The sequence below is a fragment of the Echiichthys vipera genome (genome assembly GCF_963691815.1).
Source record: "Echiichthys vipera genome assembly, chromosome: 2".
Lineage (NCBI taxonomy): Eukaryota > Metazoa > Chordata > Actinopteri > Perciformes > Trachinidae > Echiichthys > Echiichthys vipera.
The window spans coordinates 37,487,806-37,506,828 of NC_139827.1; the positions used below are offsets into that span (position 1 = coordinate 37,487,806).

General features: G+C 39.7%; 1 protein-coding gene across 3 annotated transcripts in view; it reads left to right on the forward strand.

The window, feature by feature from the left end:
• LOC310964331 (glutamate receptor 2-like) overlaps positions 1–19,023 on the forward strand; it is a gene marked incomplete at its 3' end in the record, with an annotated part of 216,023 nt that overhangs the window by 158,452 nt on the left and 38,548 nt on the right. For all 3 annotated transcript variants that reach the window (XM_083937417.1, XM_083937416.1, XM_083937415.1), the window contains exons 15-16: positions 5,877–6,075; positions 6,896–7,143. In XM_083937417.1, coding sequence (XP_083793543.1) covers positions 5,877–6,075; positions 6,896–7,143 — 447 coding nt within the window. The remainder of the gene's footprint in view (positions 1–5,876; positions 6,076–6,895; positions 7,144–19,023) is intronic.

Consider the following 19,023-nt stretch of genomic DNA (forward strand, 5'->3'; position numbering starts at 1 on the left):
TTTCTTTCCAATAAAATTTATTGACAATTGCATTCAGAGAGGACAACCAGCCAAGGGATGGGTTTACAGGGGTCAAGGCAAATAGGTAGTTGGTTTTTGGAAGAATTTTCATTTTGACAGTAAATATGCGGCCGTTTAAGGGGAGTGGGAGTTTGTTCCATCTGTTCAAGTCTTCTTTGATGCTTTGTAGCAGTGGGGTAAAATTGAGTTTGAATATATAATTTTGATTAGTTGAAATATCGATTCCAAGGTACTTACTTGTTTGAGTTGTACGGTTGTAGGGTAGGTCCCCAACCCGAGAATCCCAGTCAAAGTGGCAGAATCTCTGACTTAAACCAATTGATGGCATAGCCAGAAACCCTGCTGTAGCTGTTGATCAGATTGTGGACTGACAGAATGGATGTTGATGGATTGGTTAGATAGAGTAAGATGTAATCGGCGTAAAGACTGATTTTGTGGTGGTGTGAATTGTTTTTTGTACCTGAAATACTGTCATTCTGTCTTATGGCTGTAGCTAGTGGTTCAATGAAAAGTGCAAAGAGTAATGGTGATAATGGGCATCCTTGCCTAGTACCTCTGTTTAACTGGAATGATTGGGATATTATTATGTTGGTGATTACTGATGCTGATCAGTTATATAGTGTCTTAATCCAGTTTGTAAAGTAGGGGCCAAAACCCAAAGTGGTTTAAGGATGTGAAGAGAAAGGGCCACCCCACCCTGTCAAACGCCTTTTCTGCATCTAGAGTTGCAATGATGGCTGGGTGAAGGTTTTTTCTGTATCCGGGGATGAATTATGTTAAATAATAAATAATAATAATTTTCTGCACAGAACGTTTTCACAACATATAGACTTGCTAATTAATTCAAATTGCAACTGAACTGCATGCCCACAGTATAGTCCTATATTAATATAGCCTATCTACAACTACAACTAGGCTTTATAAGGTGTGAAGTAGGTCCCTGTATCTTTTGGTCATTCGATTTTCATTTCACAAACGGATATTAAAAAACAAAAAATGAGTGATTTTCGTTTTAAAATACGAAAATCAAAATTGAATTACATGGCGTTTTATTTGATTTCCATTTTCTAGTTATGATAACAAAAATTTAAATCACTAGAAGACAAAAAACAAAAAAGCTGTTTTTTTAATCAACCGGAAGTTGCCATTTCCACAGTAGAAGCACCTGAGGATGTAGATGGATTTATGCTTCTTATTTGATATTTGAACTTGTGACAACACATCTTTAAGGTCCTGAGGGGTATGACTGTTGGTAGTTGTAATTGTATTTTGTTAAAAGTGCAGAATTCTATCTTTATGGCTTATTGTTGTTGAAACGCTAGCTTGTTGTTGTTGCCATATCTATGGTAAACATTCAGGTAACGTTAGTGACAGAGTGTGATCATAATATGTATAAAATACAGAACGACAACCAATAATACTTTATTGATCTACTAAGAGCCATAATTAACTTAGATATAAGTCCACAGAAGCTGTATCGTTGCCTTAGCCTGTATTAGCTTAGCTATAATCTTCCAAACAACAATAAGCCATGAAATCTGGCATTTCTGAACAAAACCCACTACAATAGCAATAGTCAGACCTGCTAAGAACTGTAACAGATGTGTTATTTTGTTAATGTTAGAGAAATGTAAATTAGCCACCACATCCTGATATTATTTTACCTGTGTGGGTAAATGTCACCTTAGCATTACATTTGCTATTATAGTAGTGTGTCTTTATGGTTGTGTTAAATGTATTTATTTACATTAGATTGCTTGCATATCTTAGAACAGTACTATGTAACGGATTTGTGTCACCAGTCGGACAGTTTTTAATAGTCTAAAGACAGACTTTCTACTTTTGTAACCATATATTGTTTAACGGTTCAATTTAGCTTTGTGTTTACAGTAGACTTTCAAAAAGATGCTGACACCGATGAATTAGCCGTGTGCTAATCTTGGCCCTACTCGGACACCTTGATATCCTCGCTGTAAACACTGGGAGCTGCTGGTTGGTTACAGGTCTGACTATTGCTATTTGTAGTAGGTTTTGTTCAGAAATGCCAGATTATGGGTTGTCGTTTAGGGCTGTAGCGATACAATAATCTCACGATAGGATACACGATATTCAGCTCATGATACAATATATATCACGATATTCAGCCAACTATACAATCCGATTTGATAAGATTCGATACGATACACTTCAAAGATTTTAAAGGGACAGTGATTTTGGTGACATCTTGTGAGTGTTCAATTGACTGGGATTGAATTAATAAAAAACTGAAAGAATCAATTACACAATATATGGCTCTAACTGGACAGCAGAGATGGTTGCAAGTCCAAGTCAAGTCTCGAGTCTCTGAGGGAAGTCAGAGTCAAGTCTCAAGTCTCTGAGGGAAGTAGCAGGTCCTAATGGTTTTAATAAATAATAAAATAGAGTTGGAGTGCATCCATATTGTGTAATTACACAAAGTCCCAACTAATGACACCTTATAATCTAGAGTAAATAAAGAAAGTCCGCTGCTTCCATTACCTGAACTAATTACAGACACATCTGAAACTCCAGGTCCTGCTCTCATTGGAGGATTTTAAAACATTTGATAATAACTTGGGGGCAGACACATCTGGCTGTAAATATTCGGCAAGATATATTCATGATTTTGCTTGATCTTACTTGTTATTTGATATATTTTAATTGTATTATTGTCATGTATTTTATATTGGCTGCTCATTAATTAAGTCAGAAACGTTGTCAGTCGTGCTGCTGTCTGTCTCTGAAAAAAGAGATGTGTAACGCAGTGTAATGGTTAAAGCTAATAACGCAGTAACATTAACGTTATCTGCTCAACAATAATCGGTTTAACAGCCTTTGCCAGCAGATGGTGGCAGTAACGGCAGAGCAAAGCTAACAGCTGAGCTTAACACGGACGTTGCATTCTGTGATTCATTTGTTTCGGCAGTGCCTGAAGTTTTTAAGCCAAACAATATGACAAATGGTAATGTAACTGCAGCAGCAGACTGGGCGACAGCAGCAGCAGCAGCAGATGTGCTCTCCATGTCATCTGAGAAGTGTGGCCGCTCACTCATCTCTGTGGCAGAGAATGACTTTCTGCTCCTGATGTTAATGTTCCAAAAAGCACATATATAAAAAGATTGTGCACACGTCTCAAATCTCAAGTCCCCATCTCTGCTGGTTACACAGCTAGAAATGCTCTACAGCGACATAGCGGCTGGCAGACCTAATAGCTCTTCCTGCAAAGCGAACGGGGGAGGACATGGGCAGCGAGCAGAGTGCCAGGAGGACTTAAACTGCGGCCAAAAAAATCGATACTTTCAGTGTAAACAAAATATTGATTTATATCGCAGAATCGATAAAATCCTACTGCCCTATTGTCTTTCTGTATTTTATCCATTCAATAATGGTACTCTGTCTCTAACGTTACCTGAATGTTTACCGTAGCTATGGCAACAACAAAATGCTACCGTTTCAACAACAATAGTCGTGTTCCCACTTGCCCTATAAAGTGGTTGCCCGGAAAGTTTCAGGGCCGATCTCTCAAATGGCCGTTCACTTGCAGTGTTACAATTACAAAAAAAGGTCAGAGAGGGCTTTAAGAGACTCGATCAGCCGATCAGTTTTATAGCTCGTGCCGTGAACAATAAGGAAGAGACGCCAAGATGGAAGGAGCAGAGCAAACCAACATGGCTCGAACCTCTTCGTCGGTCGATAACTCTGCTCTTTGATTTTTGCTGCTCCATATTCTTGATAAATATGTGCTTGGTATTACTTCATCAGCTTAAATAATGTTGAATGATGAGTTGTTGTGGCATGAGTACTACCTCACATCCTGCTTTGCACGTCACATCCCGCTCAGCGTTATCCAATCAGCAATCGGGTATATCTCAGGGGACAAAAGAGGCCCTGCTCTCCGACAGGGCCATTTTCTACTCTGTCAAGCGGCCTGCTGAGCGACTCACATGCAAATTAGGGGTGTTTTATGTGAGATAGACCCGCCTCATTCAGGTAGTCGACCATAGTGGAAACACACCTAATAGGTACTTTTGAACAAAACCAATTACAACTACCAACAGTCAGGACCTTAACAATGTGTTGTCAGAAGTTAAAATATCTTCTTATGAATAAGAAGTATAAATCCCTCTCTAACACAGCACCTTCCTCATAGGTGCTCTTACTGTGGAAATGGCAACTTACAGTCTGAGAATATGAAAAAAAAGTTGTTTTTTCGGTTTTGTCTTCTTGTGATTGAAATTTTTGTTATAACTAGAAAACGTAGATCAAATGATACGCCTTGTAATTTAATTTTGATTTAAGTATTTTAAAACGAAAATCAAATAACCACTAATTTTTGGTTTTTTAATATCCGTTTGTGAATTGAAAATCGAATGACCAAAAGATACACGGACCTAAATACATTTGCTGCCAATTATTTTGGAGTTAATGTGTGTGTTTTTCTGTTGACTCAGCTTTATTTCATCGTGTTTCTATCGATTGTCTCTGATTTCCAAGTTGGAAAAACTTTGCGAGGGCTCTACTCACAGGTGACAGTTGGCTCCACAAATATTTTTTCCATAATTACCAAGGTTTGCCACCGCACATTCTTTACTTCACATTTCTGCCTGTCTATGCAAGGATTTTGTGCGCAGCAAGCTTTACAATTGAGGCCTCTGGTGTGAAGAGGGCTTGTAATGGCAAAAGCCTGGTGCCTGCAGCTGTAGCAGCCCTAACAGCCGGCTGTTGTTGGGTGTAAAAGTGAGGGACAGGAGGAGGAGTACAGGGCACTGGTAGACAACTTTGTGAAGTGGACTGGACAGAATCACCTGCGGCTGAACATCAGCAAGACCAGAGAGATGGTGATAGATTTCAGGAAGAAGAGGAAGACGGCTTTCTAACCTCTGTGCATTCTGGGAAAGGATGTGGAGGCGGTGGAGGATTACAAGTACCTGGGTGTTACCATCAACCACAGACTGGACTGGAGATCTAACACTGAAGCTGTTTACAAGAAGGGGATGAGCATACTTTACTTCCTGAGAAAGCTGAGATCCTTCAACGTGTGCAGCAAGATGTTGGAGATCCATGGTGGCCAGTGTATTTTTCTTTGCTGTGGTTTGTTGGGGAAGCAGCATTGGAGCCAGCGACACCAACAGACTCAACAATCTGCAGCCAATCACAGAGCCAGCCTTCCTGATCAAACAGGACACTCTGGAGGCTGTGGTAGAGAGGAGGTCACTGAAAAAACTGTTATCCATCATGGATAATCCTCTCCACCCTCTCCAACTCACACTGGTCAGACGGCGGAGCACCTTCTCCAGAATATATGTATATATTGGATTCTATTTATGTTCTGCACAAAGTGTTTTATTTGCTGACCCACTACTGCTGTTACAAAATAATTTCCCAATCTGGGATCATTAAAGTAATTCTATTCTATTCTATTCTATTCTAAACAAAAAAAGACAAAAAACACTCCAGTCCCACTCTGTCATTATATTTGTTATCTTGTAGTGCTTGACCATCTGTAAATATCTGTTGGCATGCTGTCCATAAATGTACTGTGAAGTGAAAAAGAATTTCCCCTTGGTGACAATAAAGTCTAAAGTATAAGTCCATCGTAACATGTTTGTTGCATAATATTCATAATGTATAATGAAGAGAGAAGGAACATTTTAAAGTTTGAATGGATTTTCTAGCCGAATTTGTATATACATAAAAAGCCAGCAAATGTTTAAAAGTGCAAAAAGTGTAAAGGTGCTGTGTCCAGGGCGGATGGATGCCACCTCTAACAATTTACTGAAAAGGTACTCGAGCTCCTCACAGCCAGCGTATGTGTGTGTGTGTGTGTGTGTGTGCAGGTCTCTGTCAGGTCGTATAGTGGGAGGTGTGTGGTGGTTTTTCACTCTGATCATCATCTCATCATACACTGCCAACCTGGCTGCCTTCCTGACTGTGGAGAGGATGGTGTCTCCCATTGAGAGTGCTGAAGACCTGGCTAAACAGACAGAAATAGCATATGGAACCCTGGACTCTGGATCCACCAAGGAGTTCTTTAGGGTAAGGACATCTCCAGGGTCATACTAATAGAAGACAACAAAATAACACAATTGCACAAAAATGTACGGGGTTGCGATGGTGAAAGGTTTACACTTTTCCACTGGTCAGCATTTGGTGGTGGTAGGTGGGCAGGTAGCCTCTGCTCATCAGTCAGTGCGTTTACACACAGTTTAAAAACCTTCTTATATTCAGGTTAAGGTCATACTCTGGTTTCTCAAACACCAAGTAAACATGGGTGAAATCGGAGTTCTCATACCTCGTTCTCATACCTCGTTCTCATACCTCATACTTCAGTGGTTTGATTATTTGTGCATGTAAACAGCTCACCCAGAGTATTATTGGGTTTCGTGTCTGCGCATGCGCCGGGGTTATAACTCTGCCTCCCCACACGCGACCATTGGCAAGTAACATCACTACCAAGAAGATTTTGGTTGTAAATTTGTCCAAAAGTCTGCATTCCGACCAGCTGTATGTTGGCAGAGCGCCACCTAATGTACCGGAGGTCGAGTTACATCCATCATTTTTCCATTCAACCCCCTCTCATGTATACATGGGGAACTTCATTGATACGATTATTCCCTTAACTGGGGAAAGACCATTTTCGGGTTACGGATGTGCATGTAAACGCACTGACTAGAAATGTCCGTGTGAACGAGTTAATGTGACTAGTAGTGTAAAAGCGCCTTGAGTTGTCCGAAGACTAGAACTTTATGTTTCTAAGTACTCTGTGCTCAGTGTTATTACAGTGTACATAAAGTGTACAGTGTACCCAAGTTTGACAAACTAAGTTATAGTATCTCATCTGTGTCTCTCTTTTTAGCGCTCTAAAATCGCCTTATTTGACAAAATGTGGCAGTACATGAAATCAGCAGAGCCTTCCGTCTTTGTCAAGAAAACGTCGGAGGGCGTCCTGCGTGTCAGGAAGTCCAAAGGGAAGTACGCCTACTTGCTGGAGTCCACCATGAATGAGTACATCGAGCAGAGGAAACCTTGCGACACTATGAAAGTAGGAGGAAACCTGGACTCCAAAGGCTACGGCATCGCTACGCCCAAAGGATCCCCATTAAGGTGGGTGGATCAATATAACAATGCTAGCCAACCTGAACTGCCATGTACCATTCACGCTACTAACCTGCTGCCTAGTAACTGTCCCTCTCCCCATTTACTGCTCATTTCCCTGCACTTAGAACTTTAAAAGAGAAACTTTTAAAAGTCAACTTATAATAATTTCCCTCACTCAGTGCTCTGAAGAATTCACAGTAATAAATATAATACACTTGCTGACCACCTGCTATAATATACAGATGATTTTAGCTAGTGTGTTAGCTGTGGCTGTATTCATATGCAGCCCTGCTCAGGAAAATAAACACCCCTGGGGAGAAATATAGTCTGGTCCCAAGCCTTGATGCCAGTTGGGTGTGGCAGTATGTGAGTGTGATGAATGGGGCATGGCGGCTTACTCGTTGTTATAATAATCCACCTACCCTGATGACACCATCTCAGTGGTTTGTATTTTTACCATGGTTACCACCTCTGACCGATGGCTAGTGGTGGTTGCCGTGACAACTGGGGGACGGCTATTAAAACTTTAAATTTCAGGTCTTAAAGAAATACTTAATCCAAAAAAAATCTAAGGATGTATTGTTTTGAGATAAAGTTAGTATTACGTATTGTCTGTTTGTAAAACATGATACAATGACCAATGAAAAATATTCTCAGCCATCTACTGCTTTATCCCTGTCCATCATATTATTCTCCCTTATAAGTAAGGGGAATTTGGTTGCAGGATTTTCAACAATTGATGAGCTGGCTCTTTAAGACCTGGATCAAGGGATTGTTGTTGTATTGTGGGTGTGTGGGTGTGTGTGTGTTTTCTGCTGTGTGTCCTTCCAAAATAACTTTTAGACATATTTTAATATTATAGAAGAAGATATTTTATGCAAATAAGATTATATAAAAGTATCTAAATCTGTCAAAACGTCCTGTTTCCTTCCAGTTCAAACCCAGTGATTCTATGTTTTGGTGTTGCTGTCTCTCAGCATTCCAATGGCCACTTGAGACTGGCTCCAAAAAAACCCAAAGAAAATCTTTTACACCAGAAATAAACATATTTACAGTCTGGTACAAAAATGCTTTACTATTAATGAAGTTGAAGGTTTTTTTTATTAACTCTCCCATTTCAAATATATTATGTATTTAGGACTGATACTATCTACACATGATAAGGTATTTTGATTTGAAAACTTGTATCTTTAATTTAATCAGGTATCCTGGATCATAAATACTAAGGATGTAACGGTACGTTTTCAAAAATATACAATGCCTATAATTTCCCACGGTTCTGATACAATTCAAAGACGATATTTGGCTCTTCTAGAACGATACGTTATAATACAAACCAATGATTTGAAATCGTTACAATAACTTTTTTTGCCAAAAAGTTTTAGGGAAAATAATAATAATACCTGGATACTTGACAGTGCAGGTGAGGATTCCTGGAAGTTTTTCTTGTAAAGGAATCAGGGGTAAAATAATTATGGATATAAACAATGATTAATGGCAAAAACAAGTGCAACTTCAGGACCTGCTAATTCAGTTAACATACAAGGTAGTTCAACATTTAACAAGTTCTTTACTCTTTTCAATGCTCTTTGAAAACCTATATTTTAATCCGCTGTTTGAAGTCTAACTTTATATTAGTAAGCACATTTTTGTACACTCAGTTGGGTCCACATGGCTTAATAATTTGAATGTGACTATGAATATTAAGGTGCCATGTGGACCACTGGAAGGAATAAGGCGTCTCCACACAGGGAGTGATTTATCTTACTTATCCCCTCGCAGATGAAGTGTTGCTAGTAAAGCATCCTGCAGTCATACCAGCAGCGTCGTTTAGAGAGCCACTGATGGAGAGTTAATCTAATCAGATATTTATTTACTATTAAAAGTTATCAAATACATCAATGCAAAGTCTGGTGCTTCAATACAATGTGCAAGCTATTATTATCGATACAGTACATTATTTACAATACAAATCGATTTAATATCGATATATTTACCCAGTTAAGGAAAACTTTCTGAGCGATGGAGTAGGTTAATCATTACACCCCTAATACACACAAGTTTGGCATTTGTAACAAACAAACGACTGAAAATTGGTTGAGAAATACAAGTTATAATGATTTTTATTGTTGACCAAAACGAAAGTTACGAATGTAACTACGATTCTATGAATCCTGGAAGACCACCAGAGGCAGTGCTTAACACTGAATATCTTCTGTCTTTCGCATGCGCAGGTCGAGTATTAATATCAACAAAGTCACATGTGACCTCGGATGACCCCCGGCTCGGGTATAAGTTCCGGTGTCATCCACGATCTTCACTTCATACAGAATATTCTTGCGGTTCACAAGATTCTGAGTGAGCTGGATTTCTGCCGGTCATCCAGGATTCATAGAACCGTAGTTACATTCGTAACTTTCGTTCTATTTCATCCTTACTGACCGCCAGAGGCAGTGCTTAACACTGGATGACTCATACCAACAGAGTCACGAGGAATCCCGGATACCCACCTATACGGATGAGCTGGAAGGAGTCTGTCGGAGAACCACGTCCAATTGATGGGGGGTAGCCACATTCACATTGTAATATCTGGTGAACTCGCTTGGTGATGCCCACAAGGCCGCAGCACATATGACCTCTCATGGCAGCCAATGATGTCGAAATACTCCTAGTAGAGTGGCATTTCACACCAGATGGTAAAGAGAGGCCGCACAACTCATATGCCGAGGCTATGACGTCCACAATCTAATCTTAGAGTCTCTCCAGTATGTGTGCAACTCCCTCAGATATTCCTCATAGGGAGGAATGGTGAAGGTGGCAGGGGCCGGAGTGCAACTGAAAAAAGCACTAGCAGGCGCTGGCTCCGCCTACTGGAGATCCAGCTGCAGGCGGATCGGAGCTAGCTTTGTCGCCAGCAGATCCACCTTCAAGGACAGCTTGTCAGACCTAACTGTCTTCCTGGAGGAAGCACCGGCAGCTTCCATGGCAAGGAACTACAGGCATGAGAGTCCATTGCGGCAAAGGCGCCGGTACAGTCACGCCAGGCGAGAGCACTCTCTTATATTATTCTTCTTTTTGAAGAATCCACACTCTCCATATATTCCATAAAATGACCCCAAATGTTTTGAAATATTGGTAGTTTTCCTTTTATAATGTAAGATATCTTCTCCATAGGTAAAGTTGTGGATATTTCCTTAACCCAGTTTATGAGTTTCGGTTTACTGGTACTCCTCCATGAGTGTGCTATGACTCTTTTTGCAAGCAGTAAACATAAATCCAGGGCCGTGATTATTTTTCTAGACAAGTGTTTTCTATCATGATATAACCCTAGAATAAATAGTTTAGGGTCAAGAACTAATTTTATACCTTGTATAGTCTTGTTTAATCTCCCGCCAAAACTGTTGGACTTTACTGCATTCCCAAACCCAATGAAAGAACGTCCCCTTCTCTCCACACCTGATACACAGGTCTGAGATAGTATCGTTATACTTACTAGGGTTTTCTGGTGTCACGTCCTAGCCCTCTGAGGGCAAGTCTTCCTGTAAATCTTCCCTCCAGGCATCAAGTTTCCTCAATGAAGACTCAGGGGATCCCTCCGCTAACATGTTATATAGTCTGGAGATAATTCCCTTTCCATAGCAATCTTTTTCAATTCAATTTTCAAAGTGGACAGCGGGGGGATCGACAAACACTGGTTTTGAGAAGATCTTATAAAATGTCTCACCTGCAAATATTTAAAGTGATGTTTGGATTGGAATATCATACCTGGTAATCAACTCTTCAAATTACATGCCCTACTGTTTTTAAACCTCTCAGCCCACTTCTTAAAAACCAGGGTCTTCTCTGCCTGGAGGGAAAAACTGGTTACCCCATATTGGGCTAAAGCGTGACAGAGAGGAGGGTTCACCGAAATACTTCTTGACCTGATACCAAATTATAATCATATTTCTGAGTATAGGATTTTTTGTCTTTTTTTTCAACATTTTGACTTTTGCTGAGTATATGTAGGGAGAGGGAGAGGAACTGAGCAGTTTTCAATATTCATCCAAGGTTGAAGGGACTGTATGCATCTGTAAAGTGATGCATCATAGTCCTCAGCTGAGCTGCCCAATAATACCAAAGTGGGTTGGTATTCGATCATACGGTAGGTACAAGAGTGATAAACGTAGTCTCGGTCATTTATTGTTCCACAAAAAACTTAAAAGTTTTTTGAGAGAGTGGGAATAAATTAACAGGAGGTGGCAATGGGATGTTCTGAAACAGATGCAGGAGTTTGGGCATTATATTAAATTTAAGAACATTAATTCTTGCAATAAGCGATAAAGGCAAGGAGTTCCATCTATCCACAGAGGAAGTAATTGAGTCTATCATGGGGTTGTAGTTAGCCCCAACAATGTCTCTTATACATGGTACTATCCTAATCTCCAAATATGTAAAACAATCTACCTTTTTGGATTGGAAAGAGTTTCCGGCATTATTTCTTTCTTCCGAGTTAAGAAACATTAATGAAGATTTGTCTTTGTTTACTTTATATCCCAATATCCTTCCGAGTGTGTTTATTAGATCTAACAAGCCTGAAATAGAGTTTTTCAGTTTTTCCAGGAAAAGAATGACATCATCAGCAAATAAAGCAATTCTGTGTTCCTGTTGGCCCACTGACATACCAACGGTTAAATTGCTAAAATAAATACTAAGGGGGACAAAGGACACCCCTGTCTACACCCCGTTTGATTTGAAATGATTTAGATACTACTCCATTTGTTATTCTTTCAGCATATAGTTCATTATATAAAAGTTAAACCCACGGACAGAAATGATCCCAACAGCCAAATCTTTTTAGTATTTTGAATAAATAGGGCCACTCAACTCTATCAAAGGCCTTTTTTGGCATCCAATGATAGCAAAGCAGTATCTGTTTTTTCTTCCCGATTATGAGGATTATCCAACACACGTCTCACATTATGAAATCCCTGTCTACCTACAATAAACCCATTCTTGTCACAATCCATTATGTTTGGTAAAATTCGCCCCAGCCTTCTAGCCAAAATTCATCTCATCTCATCTCATCTTCAACCAGCTCTAACTGGGGGATCCCGAGGCGTTCCCAGGCTAATGTGGAGATATAATCTCTCCACCTAACATGTCAAAAAGAGGGGAGAGCAATTTCTTTTTTTTAATTATTATTTATTTTATTTTATTTTTTATTTTTTTACCTGCTATAGTGACAGGGGAGCAAGGACACACCCCTTCGGTAATATGGCAGTAATCGATACAAAGCCAGCACCGAGCACACGCTCCTGCTAGTGTACCCCCTTAGGGCAGCCTGAGCAAGGGCACTTCGCCAACCATTGGTTCTCTTTCAACAGAAAAACGGACAGTGGTACCGTGAGCAGGGAGCGCCTCCACTGATATGTCAGCTGTCAATAAAAAGCTTGCACCGAGCATGCGCTCTTTCTAGCGTCCTTTCAGGGCAGCCTGAGCGAAAGCACTCTGCTAGCTGCTACAGGACATGTAACAACAAAGTAACGTTACAAAAATTAGCTTGCTTCATTCATTATTCATTCATCAAAACAACGATACAGGCAAGGAGAGGGGAGCGAGAGCACTCAATTCACTGATACCGTATCAACATTTGCTAACTCCTGCTAGCATAATATAACAAACCAATCGATCTTACCAAATGGTGACGGTAGTTAGCTTGCTTCATTAGCGAAAAACACCATGAAGTAAGAAAACAACGATACAGGCAGGGAGAGGGGAGCAGGAGCACTCACTTCACTGATACCGTGTCAACATTTGCCCATCTCCTGCTAGCATAATATAACAAACCAATCGATCTTACCAAATGGTGACGGTGGTTAGCTTGCTTCATTAGCGAAAAACACCATGAAGTAAGAAAGCAATGATACGGGCAAGGAGAGGGGAGCGAGGGCACTCACTTCACTGATACCGTTTCAACATTTGTTAACTCCTGCTAGCGTAATATAACAAACCAATCGACCTTACCAGATGAAGGTAGTTTGTTCTTCTTTGTTAGTGACGAACGAGGATCGGGGCATCCCTCCGTCCCGGCAAAAAGCCGAACAGCCTGTACAAAGGGACAGTTTGTCGCAGCCTCTGGAGGGCGAACAATACGCAACTCCGATCTAGAGATCACAAGGCTATAAGCAATGAGCCGAATGTATAGCTAAAGCTAATGATACTGCAGTAACAAGTGTTAACCTGCAAAGCAAGAAGATGAAAAGGAAGTGATCTCGTGGATTACACCGGAACTTTGTTAATATTAATTCTCGACCTGCGCATGCGCGAGACAGAAGATATTCACTGTTAAGCACTGCCTCTGGCGGTCAGAAAGGATTAAATAGAACCTAAGTTTGCCTCCTACGTAGGAGATAAACTTTTAGGCTAAATTAGACTGTTTTGAGGGCAAATGCTGTGCTAAATTAAGTGCCTGACGTACGATACAAAGGGAAGTAAAAGTTCATCAGTTAACTACAAATGTCTGTAAAACATGAGACTGTGCATACTTAGGTTTTGGCCAATAATGCCCAGAAAAAAAACATTTTCACCTTACCTTTTAGTCGTGATGTCCAAATGAAGTTTCATGAAGCATCTTCTTTATTTTCCACTTAATGGAGCTCTCTGTTCAACAAAGGGTTGAAAACACATGAATCACTATTCATTTAGCCTTTTTCTTTAAACCAAGAGGTCCATCTATTGGGCTCAACAAATACAACTAATGCTTCATGAAGCTTCATTTGGACATCACTACCTTTCAGGGCTTGCGTACTCCAGATTAGTTTTGGGTTTATTTGTCTTGAATGAATTTCTGCTCCACCCCAATACAATAAAAGTGAAACTACTGTATTTGTGAGCCGTATTTAAATATTTACATCTTCAGTAGGATGTGATGGGCTTGAAGCACCACAGACAGGGTAGGGGAGTTAGAAATTATTGAGAGATGGACTAACATATCACTAGATTTTGTTTGTGTTTTATGGATTTGTTAAAAATAAGAAAAACATAAAATAACACCAGCCTTATATTTTTGAGTTGTCACTTTAAATTATTGGTTTTAAATGGTCTGATCTAGAAGTTCTTCATAGAAACCTATACCGATAAAAAAGTGAATATTATATAAACCCTTCAGTTGTTTTCAAAGTTTAAAGCACAACTTCCTTTCCAAACCATATACATTTAGGGATAACTTTTTTTTTAGCTCTGTATTTCAGAACATTGAATTTGTATTTGTAAACCGATGAACTGTACTCCCCTTTGTAAAAAATCTTGTATGAATGAACATACATTTAAATAATGTCATCAATTTTTATATTTAGGTCTAAATTGTATGCAATCGCAGCATCTGCTGTAGCATCACCTTCCCTCTACATTGAAAGAGCTCCAAATCCCACACTGTTCACTCACATAAGGATGCGAGAGAAGGTCACCACCTTAACCTAATACAGAGACAAGCGAATGAAAAATGTGTCTTACAGACTGAACCACAACACATGAGAGAGAGAGAGAGAGAGTGTGTGTGTGTGTGTGTGTGTGTGTGTGTGTGTTTTGGGCTGCATGCTAGTCACCAAGATCTTTTTCAATGTTGTGTCTTTTAGCACATTGTATGGTTGTGTCTCTCTTCTGTATCTTTGTGGATGTCTCTGTCAGTCAGTTCTCAAAGTTAACTTTCTTCTGCAGATTGTTTACAGTGATGATTGCAGTTACTTGTATTTGTTGTACTCGCAGTTAAAGCTGCATTAAGTGATTTCCGAACACCAAAGGGCAGTAGTTACTCATAGTTATTAGTCTTATATACTTCAGTATATTGACTAATGTATCTATGTAATCTATTTTCTTAAACCTGAACATCTCACAGTCCACCCTTTACTAATGCCCTGAGACAGTAGTTATCTGCTGGGCCCCTATTGACCCCTATTTCCTCGCCTCCTCAGTGCAACATGTACTGTATTTCTCTGCTGGAATGTTACACAGATTTTCAAACAGGAACAATCAATTATGCTGTTACCTTAATATGCGGTGCTATTCGGTGCTCATGCACTAGTAATGTCCAAATAAAGCTTCTTGAAGCATTCTCTTTATTTTTTGAGTCCACTAGATGCTCTCTGTTCAACAAAGGGAATTCAAGGCCATCTGGTTGGGATCCAAAGTTTAAAGAAGTTGCTGATCAGCAACTCTTTCACATTAAATGACTCAATTTGAACAATATCGCTTCATGAAGCTTTAAGACTAACCCTTTGACAGATATCCTGTATGACTGCTGTCGTAGTACTATAGCATGGTAGAACCAGAGACAGATTATTTTATTTCTATGACTTTCAGTGAGGAAATCTTTTGATTCAGGTCTAAATGCTGGTCAAATTATTCATTCATCCTCCACTTTTCCCACGTATCTGCTCCTAGCATGATCTAACTGTTGTCATTTATTGTTTTTTTTTTCTCTTGTTGCCGCTATTGTAGTCAAAGTGGATGATTATTGATATATTGTCAATGGCGGGTTCAGTTCAGAAACACTCACAATCCTTTGGCATGTGAAAATCATATTCAAATTTAGAAATTTTAAAACAAAAATAAAGTAATAGTAAACTACTCAATCAATGACAAATGAGTTGGTGACATACAGAATTTACAAATTTAATCTGGGGTGAACTGAGCCCATGCCATGCCAAGTTATTCGTCAGATTTTAACACCACATGACATTGAGTGTTTTATACTGTGTCATAAAAACATTACCCTGCATTAATCACTACAAAATACACAAGGTTTGCAGTTGGAAAAATGGTTGATTCACTAGGATAAAAAAATAACACACCCTATTAGCAGCAATTTCATTGCCTTTTCAGCCTGCCTTTGCATCACTACGATTATGTAAAAAACTCTTCCTGCTGGATTGCATCTTCTCCTTTTCAAGATTTAATCAGTAAATGTAAGCAAACCACTGGGCTGGTTGCACAGAGATAGACTTAGATCTGCTCTTGTGTAAGTTTAACAAAAATGATTCAATCAATAATTATTTGAAGACTAAAATGATTCAATCATTCTCAGAAATGATGATGTCTTATATGGAATGATTTCATTAGCTTACCCAAAGTTATTTTTCTAACTCAATTGGGTATTTTACTATTGGAGAAATATACCTCTTGGGCTGCATATGCTCTCTCTTAGCCTCAAAACATGCTGGTCAGGGAAGCCTGTAAAACGTGCATTTGCCACAAATCACAAATATAAAGTGGCCATTCCCTTGGTGGAATTAGCACTCAAACCCTGAGGGGGCTATTTACACCAGTGCACATGCACTTGAAGAGCCCACACAGGGTAGTGTTTAGCCTCTGTTCCTGCACTGAGAAGAATGGTGGTGAGTGAAAATCTGAAAGATCCATTTTGGGGCACCTATACACTGAAAAAGGTAATCTTTTAAAAACAAAAAAGGCAATAAAATGGAGGACATTTTTAATAGACCTGACCACGGATAAACGGTTGAAGATGAGTAAGTGAGTGACATTTTTAATATTCCAAATGATCTGCCGGTGTTGGCAAATTGATCTTGAGCCCTTTTTTGAAGTTTCCACAGTGTCCACAGATCTTAACTCATGTAGGAGAGAGTTCCAAAGTTAAATAGCTACAACCTCAAAAGCACAGTCTCCTTTTCTTTGGGGCTTGGATCAAGGAACAACCAACCACCTACCGCCGAAGAGAGAGTGAGTAGATGAGGCCTTTGCATTCTGAGTGGCATCAGTGACCAGCAGTGGCAGGCCCCCAGCATTCTGATTCCTCATTTAACACATCAAGCCCAGATTTATGCAGTCTGGGTGAGGCTGACAGACTTTTTCCTGTGTCTGGACAGAAGATCATAATGAGTGGGTTGAGGCCATAGGTCCTGCCAGAATCTAGATTATTTCTGCTACCAAATACTTGGCCACCAAGGGGCTGACAGTATTTGTGACAAACCCTGAAGCCAGGGAGAAAGGGAAGGCATAGAGCTGCACGTTGGCCATATGGAGTGTCTGTTGTGTAGAAGACGGTTCCGTGTAGTGATGTCCAAATGAAGCTTTAAGATCCCCAAAGAAATTTCAGAAAATCAGAGGCTTGAAGCTTTGAGAAGCATTTTCTTTATTTGGACAGTCCACTAGATGGTGCTCTCTTTTCAACAAAGGGTTGAATACACACTGAATCACCATTCATTGTGCCTTTTTCTTTAAACCAAGAGTTCCATCTAGTGGGCTCAACCAAAATAACTAATGCTTCATGAAGCTTCATTTAGACATCATTAGTTCAGGTGTTACAATGTTATTTTTTACCATGCACCTAAGCTGATCACAAGAGCACAGTATTAATGATGCTACCCAGCACCGCCTCCACACACTTGCTGAATACCCTTGGGACTCATGAAAGACAAAATTGGATAGTTTGATACTCATAGGCTATGCCCTGGTAAGCAAACCTGTGGAATGTCCTGTGTGAATAGGAAAACATGTGTCAAGTGTTATCAAATCAATCGCAAGAACAGAGAACTTTGTGTTGCGTTCTGGCACCCAAATGCCTCCTTGACACTGCAGCAAAGTTAGTTTTGCAAACCTGAGGAGTGCAAGGGATGTGTTTTCTGGGTAACTAGAAAAAAAATGTGTCTCCCTACTGTTTCCTGAGGGGGCTATTCTTCTTCTCCAAAGCAGGGCTAAAAGACAGTTGGTCAGGATGCAAGATGAAGTCATTAACCACAGAGCACAACGTTCATAAAAAGCAGGTCTCATAAAAAGCAGGTCTCCATTGTCCAACAAGGGTAAAACTCTTTGGCCCAATTCCACCTTTAAACTGGTAATGGAAATGCAAATCAGCTGCTTGTTGTGGCTCCTTGCCAATGAATTTGTACCTGGTATGCTGATAGCAGTGTCACAGCATTCAGAAAGCACACTTACTGTGCTGCCTGCATCCTCTGAAGAGGCCCAGGTAAGATAAAATAAGAAAAACTTTATTGTCTGTCACAAGTGACAAAAATTCATATTTGACAGGGCAGGTTCACGGTTAGAAACGGTTAGGTTGAAGGTGAATGACCGAAGGCTCACCTCCATCAGCCAGTAACTGTTTATTTATCTCACTCGTATTCAGTGCAATCTGGGAACAATCTGACATATATTACTTAACAGGTCATCTGTGAAGCAGATATGCAAGCTAGCCTTGACAAGCTGAGACGGCTAAATATAGTTTGGTCATAGGAAGAGTGCTAGATTCACTTTGGGGGGATGGGGTTTGACTGCTTTGTCACAGACAGTTGTAAGGGAAGGGAGCGTCCAAGGAAATTCCCATAGTGAAAACAGAATTAAGTTAAAAAAATAACGTTTTTATATGCAAGCTTGTTAATTTACTAATATTTCACCATGGGGTGATTTTGTGCCGGAATTACACTTTAACTTCACCCAAAACAATTTTAACTCTAACCTCAACTTGTCATCTCCTGCATGCTGAATTCAACCCAAACTTTACTTAACTCTCAACACCTTAACTTTAAGTTAAAGGAAAATCATTCCATCAGTTTCTAACAGTAAAACTCCCATTGGAACATGGTGACATCCCTACAAATGGAGCAGTCAGATGATCACACAGGTTGTAATCTAACCCCCTAGGTTGGTCAAGATCTCAATTATTTTGGGGAGTGTAATGTTTCTTAAAAACCCTACAGCCAAGGGCCACAGCTACAAAAACACATTTTAAAGAGAACACAGTTTAAAACAAAAATGTTTTGGAGACAGCACAGACAAAATCCAACTTCTATTTTAGCCTTTTAGCAAGTAAATTAACAACATTAAGCTAAAAGCAAAGAGTGAGGAGAGAGACATGGTTGGATAGAGATTTGTAATTTATCAGTCAATATA